The sequence below is a fragment of the Canis lupus genome, chromosome 31 (assembly GCF_011100685.1).
Source record: "Canis lupus familiaris isolate Mischka breed German Shepherd chromosome 31, alternate assembly UU_Cfam_GSD_1.0, whole genome shotgun sequence".
Taxonomy (NCBI): domain Eukaryota; kingdom Metazoa; phylum Chordata; class Mammalia; order Carnivora; family Canidae; genus Canis; species Canis lupus.
The window spans coordinates 34,457,669-34,465,291 of NC_049252.1; the positions used below are offsets into that span (position 1 = coordinate 34,457,669).

The window sequence follows — 7,623 nt, forward strand, 5'->3', positions numbered from 1 at the left end:
TTCTGATCTACAGGATTAGGACTTAGGAGGTAATTTTGTTTCTATAAAATAACTCTTTAACGTATGGAGAGTTGTAAGTATGTAAAGGGGGTGTGTGTGCATGTGCATGAGTGTGCACGTGTGTGTGTGTGCAAGCCCCTATATTCATGACTTATTGCCAGTACCTCTAGGCCATGACCCTATATCATCATAAAAGCAAATATATCTAAGAGTTCCTTCCATCAGGCATGGGGGTTAATATGATGTATTTTTGAATGATGCTGAGTCTCAAACTTTTTATCAGATCTTGGGCTTCACAGGCCTCCAGGAATAGCTCTGTTATGCTCTGGATGACTACATGTCTGTTAATTTCTAAAGGATTTATGCTAATTATTTGAAGTCTGCTACTTAGATTGTGAATGCACGGATGGAGAATAGTTTCTCAAAACGTGTTGTTTCTCAGCAGCGGAAGGCCCCTGTGTCCTTCTCCCCCGGGCAGATGGGTCTTAAGCTGGTTTTGGGGATAGGCCTCCTCTCCTGACCCTGTCTCCCTCCCAGAGCCCTTACCTGACTTCATAACACACACACACACACACACACACACACACACACTTTATTTTGGGAACTTATGAAATTCCATTACTTATTTGCATTTGCTTATTTATTTATTTATTTTCCCTGGAGAGAAGGGGGCTTTGGGCTTGTTCTTCCCTCTCTCTCAGCCTCTAGGACAGGGATGGATCCGTACTAGGCATTCTTGACCATTTGCTGAATGATCGCATTTGGTGTAGGTTCTCCTGGACTGCCCAGTAGACCAGCAGATTTTGCAAGCTGGTCGACTGTCTCATGTGTTTAATTTGGGCCATTTAAGATTTTCTTTTCCCCTAAGCAACATTAACCGGTCCATAGGAAAAACTGTCATTTCGGCCTCTAAGGATCTGAAAGCAACCCAACAATGTTGATTAAAATCCAGATTTCGAGCAAAGCTGGGCTTCCGACTCAGCCCTTGGCCAGCGCTCACCAGATGATCTCAAGCAAGGCATATCATGGTGTCTGTGCCTTTGTAAAATGGGAACAGTGGGCATTTCCTGCCGCTCTCGAGAATGCAGAAGCCAGACAAGGGACAGAATACAAAGCTACTTTGAAACCTATAGAGCCCAAAGTTAGTTTAGGTTGAATTGTGTCCCTCCAAATTCGTATACTGAAGCCCTGATCCCCAGTGTCTCAGAATGAGGCTATATTTGAAGATAAGGACTTTAATGAGGTGACTGAGTTAAATCGAGGTTTCTTTGCGGTGTCTGACCAGTGTCCTTATAAGAAGAGGAAGAGGCACCAGACCATGTGAGGACACAGTGGGGAGGCGGCTGTCTGCAAGCCAAGGAGAGAGGTCTCAGAACAAAAACCAAACCTGCTGCTCTGTTGGTCTTGAACTTCCAGCTTCCAGAACTGAGGGAGAACAAGTGTCTGTCATCCAAGCTGTCTGGCCGGGGTACTTTGTAATGGCAGCCCTGCAGATCCACACAGGGGCCCAGTAAGAACCTGTTGATGGGCTGTGTAGCCCTGATTTGATGACCACCACTCTAGCGCCAGCTCCGTGTTTGTCAGAATAGATACACGCAGACAGTATTCTAATATGTCAAGCCATTTTCCTATACGATAGATTTTCATGAAAGCATCAGAGACTTGCAATATTCACCTGGGATTAGCCTGAGCTGGTGGTAGTAGCTCCTTCCTTTCATATTTATGATTCTCTATTTTACATTTGCCATCAAATGATCTGTAAAAGAAAATCCACTTAAATCTACGAGGGAGGACCTATTTAATGCTCAGTGAAGGGTGGCTCTTATTACAATGACATCTTTAAGAACGGCTACCTGAACATCTCTCTTATGGCGTAATAAAATCCAAAGCAGCAGGGCTACTTCCCATCTCAGTGCCTGCAAGGCAAGGGCAATATTTCAGGAAAGCAGCACAAGAGATGTCTACAGGAGCTCGGAGTATAAATCTGAATCGCACCGGCTTCCTTCCAGGGGGGCAGGTCACGGCAGCACTGAATCACCAGCCTCCCGGGCCTGGGGGAGCGTCGTGGCTCCCGTGCTGCTGGCCCGCAGCGGAGCTCTGGGTTGCGTCTCGGTTGTCTGATGGAGTTTCTGCCTGGGGAGAAAAGTCTAATTGCTTGGGACTGTTTTGCAGCTGTCCTGCTGGTTCTGAGAGCGCAGTGGGGGAGAGAGGATAGGATTGCGGGGGGGTGGTGGCAAATAGAAGGCAGGTGGATGATGTAGTAGCTGGTAATGGCTCAGACTGCCCTGTGCCTTCGAGAGCAGGCCTGCTAGGTAAGGGACCCACAAAGCTGGGTGCCATCTGAGGGACTCGTGGGGGCTCCCAGCCGACCCGGGCTCCTTGGACATTGCAGTTACGGGGGTGCCCCTTACACCCCCGGAGCTACACGGTCGGGAAGCCGGGCTCCTTCCCGTTCTCCAGGGGACTTGGCAATCGCTAGCTTTTTATGACTTTTTTATAATTGGTATGAATAGCATCTTGACAGTTGTCCTGGTCGGCTGCAGAATTTCTTCACAGAGGGATGCTCAGAAATGATCAAATTCCTGTGCTCCAGAGAGATGTGAATAATAACAACGGCCTGTGCAGCAACGGGCAGGTTATAAAGTGCTCGCTTAGGCTGGTGGAACCAGGTCTCTATGCCCTTTGGCTCCTGGGATCCAGGATACAAATGTCAGGTAGAGAGCCCACCCTGCCCGGCTGCAGGCCCGCAGGCCCGCACGCACCTTTATGAAGTGACAAGTAGAAGAATCTGGGGAACGGCTAGGCGGGGTCTGGAAGTGAGAACAGCTCACGATTTCCCTCTGCTCATTTAGATCTACTGTCCCTCCTGAGACAGAAGCCACCTGGACACAGGGCCCCAGGCGCCTTTAGTGCCTCCTAGCGACCGTGCCTGGGGACTGCCTGGTTTATTTTCACATGACCTGTGAGGCCTCGTCTGCACCTGTCTTTGGGTGTAGCCTCTGGGCCTTGTGCTGCTGAGCAAGGATGTGAAGTCACAAGCCCAGCAAACGCCACCTGCCATCCCAAAGGCTGGGGAGGGCCTGACCCCTCAGCGCTGCTGATGGCCGTGTGGCTGGCCCTGCTGGAAAGCAGTCATTTCCTTCCCCCACACAGCAGGCCCCAAGCACCTGAGAGTCTGAGCAGGTGCAGGGCCCGGGGGCTGGGGAGCCATGGGACTGCTCACACCCCCTTCCACCTGCTTTGCCGCTATGGCGTGTCTTGCTCAACACCACGGGGCCAGTGGTTCGATTTACAGCATGGCCTAGAGCTGCACATCACACTGGTATCTAGGTGGAACCGGCTTTTGAAAATAATTTTGCCTCTCCATTTTTGAGACGAGCACACTGAGACCCAGAGACGCTCCGAACCTTCAGGAGAGTCACAGAGCAGTAGGACACTCCCCCAAACCACTGTACCTGGTCTCACAACCCCTGCTTCTGCCAGCTGCCTCACTGGGACCAGGAGGGAGTCAGCCTTAGCCCCGAGAAGGCTGGAGGATGCTTGCCTGCCGGATGTGAGGCTGCCTTTCCTTTATTCCTGGCCACGTGCTGATACCAGGCACTGTTCTAGGCACAGAAGGGCTTAAAAGCCCACCCAGAGCTCACCATCAGGAGCTGTGTATCTGAAGGTGCCTACCTTTGGACGCCTGTGAGTCCTTCCTCTCTACCCAGGCCCTGACCTTTCCCTGTGGCACGCCCCCCTCCCCATTAAATGATGCTTCCTTATATCACTCCAACGTCGCCACATTTTGTATTGTGTTCACCAAGTTGTCTGTGGATAGTGCCCCTTGGCTGGCCCCACAGAGGCTTTGCCATGACCCCCAGCCTCCTCCTGCTGAGTCTGGGGTGCCTCGAGCCCTGCTTTCCTACTCTTAGGACCACACCCTGAGCCATCTGCAGACCCTTGCATCATTTGCGGTGGACCCTGTGCCACCAATTTGGTTTTTTTTTTTTTTTTTTGAAACATATATATATATATTTTTTTGGAGTTCAATTTGCCAACATATAGCTGTGTCACCAATTTGAATAGTTGTCTCTTCTCTACCACATTCTGGGTCCCTCTCCTCTGCTTTACAAATCCCAGTGAGAGGAGTCACAGGGTCAGATCTTCCCCAGGCAATGCTGGACTCTGCCAAGTAAACAGAAGGTAACGATTCCTGAACTATTAGTGCATTCTTTTTTAAACATTGTAATATTTTTTCAACGAGGGAGGAATGTAGAAATCACTTTTGTCTGGAGATATTAGTTCCAAATATGACTGTAAAATTGTTTTTTATGACCCATCCTTACAATCTCATATATTTCTGAAATCTACATAGTTTTCTAAGCCCTCTTGAATCATTTGTCAAAAAATAATATTGCTGTTTTCTTCATTATTATTAAGGGGAAAGATGAATCAGGCCATTGAAAGCCTTCAGGTTGCAGCAATATTTTACATCTAAGAGAAGTTTTCTGTGTCTCCTTGAATGACAGATGGCCTCCCCTTTTGCAATCGGATGCAGCTGGGCCTAGCTCAGGCTTGCTAGACACTGTCCTATCCCTGTCTCGCACAATAATGCTAATGAAACATGTTTGAGGTCCTGACCCGGGAGTGTCCGGGAGCTCCTGCCCCACCCAGTGGCCCTATTCCTTATTGATTCCCTGCAGTGCCATGTAAAATGTGAATGGCTACCGGATGCAGTACGAGACAAACCCAATGTGTTCTCCATATCACCTGGGCTCTCAAGGGTTAGGAAAAGATGGCCCTCAAATATTCCCCGGACATTGGGACATTCAAACTTCACTATTCTTATGGGCATCCACAGCTCATATCCAGGATAGAGGAAAATAGTTCTACTGATTTAGGTCACAGACGCGTCAGTCTGGCAAGGCTTGCCGAGCCAGTGTCCTCTCCTCCCAGATGGAGGTGTGTTTGGAGGGATCTAGGTGGAACCAGCTTAGTCTCTGGGAAAATTGATAGGAGCCTCCTTAAGGGTCTGCAAAGGGAATGCCATGCCAGCAGATGCACCTGAAGGAAGGGGCAACTCACATATATTTATATTCTTATCTCTGTATCATCTCTCTATGTATCTACATCATTTATATGTATCTATTTACCTATCATCTATCAATCTACTATCATCTATCAATCAATCATCAATCTATCATCTAATATCTATCTATCTATATTTATCATCTATCAATCAATCATCTATCATCTATTATGTATCTATCTATCTATGTATCTATGTATCTATCTATCTATGAAAGAACAGAGAAGGCAGGAGAGAACAAGCCTGCCTCACTTGAAAGTGATCCATGGTCTCCACCTTCTTTGTGAGGGTTGCAGCTGAACATTATCACCCAAAGTCTCTGAGAGAGGAAGTGAGTGAGTGACTAACTCAGGCAGCTTGGTGACAAAGTCAGGTGTAGAGACCTGTCCCTGCCTCAAATGTCCCTGACATTCCCATCCTGGGCTCGATATGCCTTGCACACTTCTGGGCTCCAGGGCACACTGCTGGGCTCCAGGTTCAAGTCTGGGTTGCAGTGAGGCAGTGAGGTCTCAGCCCAAGTGCTCCAGGGTGGGTCCTGTTCCCAGGTGTGCTTTGAGCTAACTCTAGGGTCTTATTTGGTGCCTTTTCCATAGACAAAGTAGCTGAGTCTCAACTCTGGCTGCATCTTGGCATCATCTGAAAGCCTTTTATGAAAACAGGGCTGTCTGGTGCTGCCCCCAGGGCTGCTGATTCATCTGACCTGCTCTTGCTACCAGGAGCCCTTCCCAGGGCAGCCCTAAGCCTGGATTGGGGCCCTGGGCCTGTATGTTTTTTTAAAAAGATGCTTCGGTGATTATGAGGATTAGCGTTCACTGGACTGAAGGAGCTGTAAAGATGCTTCCCTTTTAAGACTAGAGGATTTTACTTATTTATTCATTTTAATATTTGACGAGAAGTCAGCTGATGCTCAGTGAAGAGGGACACTGAGCACGTGCTTTCACTTTGGCTTATATTCTATTTTCTATAATCGTTACAGTGTGAATTAGTTAAATACTTCCAGTATAGCAAACATATTGCTAAGCCTCCCTCATCGGAACAGACGTGTGGAAGTTTAGCCAAATTGTGAAGGTCAAATGGGGTCATCCATTGGTGACAATGATAAACAGAAACCCTGATCCAATCAGCAATCTCGCTGGCAATAAAGAATACGTGGAAACCCAGTGACTCCCCCCCCCAACTCTTGTGAATATCAGTCCCCCATTGGGTCAGTATCTGTAGCACTATTTAAATTGTATCTCTATGAGGAAAAAGTCAAAGCACAGCTAGTATTATTTTTTTTAAATTGGAGTTCAATTTGCCAATATATAGCATAACACCCAGTGCTCATCCCATCAAGTGCCCCCCTCAGTGCCTGTCACAGCTAGTATTTTTAATACCATGTGATACATGACCATGAGACATAGAAAATTATGTACGGAAAGTATCTGAGTGGTTGGGGCTATGTCCTTGAGTTTCATGGTCTCTTGCAAGTGTACAGTTTAGGCAGCCAGAGAACAACCCATTCTGGGCTCTCGTGGGGGGTCAGGACATGCTCTACTCTGCACACCAGGTCCTGTGCTGGGGGTGGTGAGTGCGCGCTGCCTGGCGGACTGGCGGCTGTCTGTGTTTTTGCTCTCAGCTCAGTGACAGCTTCATGGGTGTGTTTTTCTTTTGTTACAGATGGGCAGAAGAAAGTTCAAGAAGAATTCGACATTGACATGGATGCGCCAGAGACAGAACGCGCAGCCGTGGCCATTCAGTCTCAGTTCAGAAAATTCCAGAAGAAAAAGGCTGGGTCCCAGTCCTAGCGGGCGAGCCCCTTCATAGTCTTCCAGGAGACACCGGATTCAACCATCATCTGTCAAGAAATTAAAAGAACAACACCCTAGAGAGAATTCATTTGCACATGATACACACATGCACACCTGTCCTGCAATGCATGTACAGAGACCCATGATATTTATTCCCTGCTAGGAAGGTGTAGACACTGCAACTGTGGGTGGCTTAATCTCTGTTTATCTCTAGTATCATTCCTCCTGCAACTATTTTCCTTGATGTTGTAATAAAATGGAGTTACGATGCGTGATTCAAGCGTCTGCTTTGTCTCTCCCTTTAGATTAACCTGGGAAGTGACCAGTGTCAGAGATGACTACAGGTCAGGTGTGTTTTTTCTCCTTCCCTTAAGAGTTAGAGCTGAAACATGGTGCTTCTATGAGAAGCCTTTCTGCTACGAATGAGAGATCTACTCCTTGCCATGCCTGTCTCATTTGAAGAGTATTAACTGCCAACCGGCAATGCATTTTTCTCTTATGATGGGAGTAGAGCCCTGTATCCTGGGATGTCAAAGAACCAGAAGCTTCCCAGAGGAATTATGACTCACTCAGGAGAACAAGAAGGGGGAGGGCGGTGCATGGATGTTTGGCGCATGTCACTCAGATGTGCTCAGCAGGTGCATTTCATGACTCCAGGGGGACGCCCCCACCGCTGAGGCCATTCTCTACACCTGTATGGCTCTAGCGGGAAGGTAGCTCTATGGTCCTTCCCCTCCCACCTCCCTGAGCTCCTCACACTAT

At 48.0% G+C, this 7,623-nt stretch overlaps 1 protein-coding gene across 1 annotated transcript in view; it reads left to right on the top strand.

Annotated features, from left to right (window-relative positions):
- PCP4 (Purkinje cell protein 4) overlaps positions 1–7,136 on the top strand; it is a 54,704-nt gene extending 47,568 nt beyond the window's left edge. The window contains exon 3 of the mRNA XM_038581530.1: positions 6,731–7,136. Within this exon, the coding sequence (XP_038437458.1) occupies positions 6,731–6,858 (128 nt within the window). The 3' untranslated portion in view covers positions 6,859–7,136. The remainder of the gene's footprint in view (positions 1–6,730) is intronic.
- The last annotated feature ends 487 nt before the right edge of the window (positions 7,137–7,623 follow it).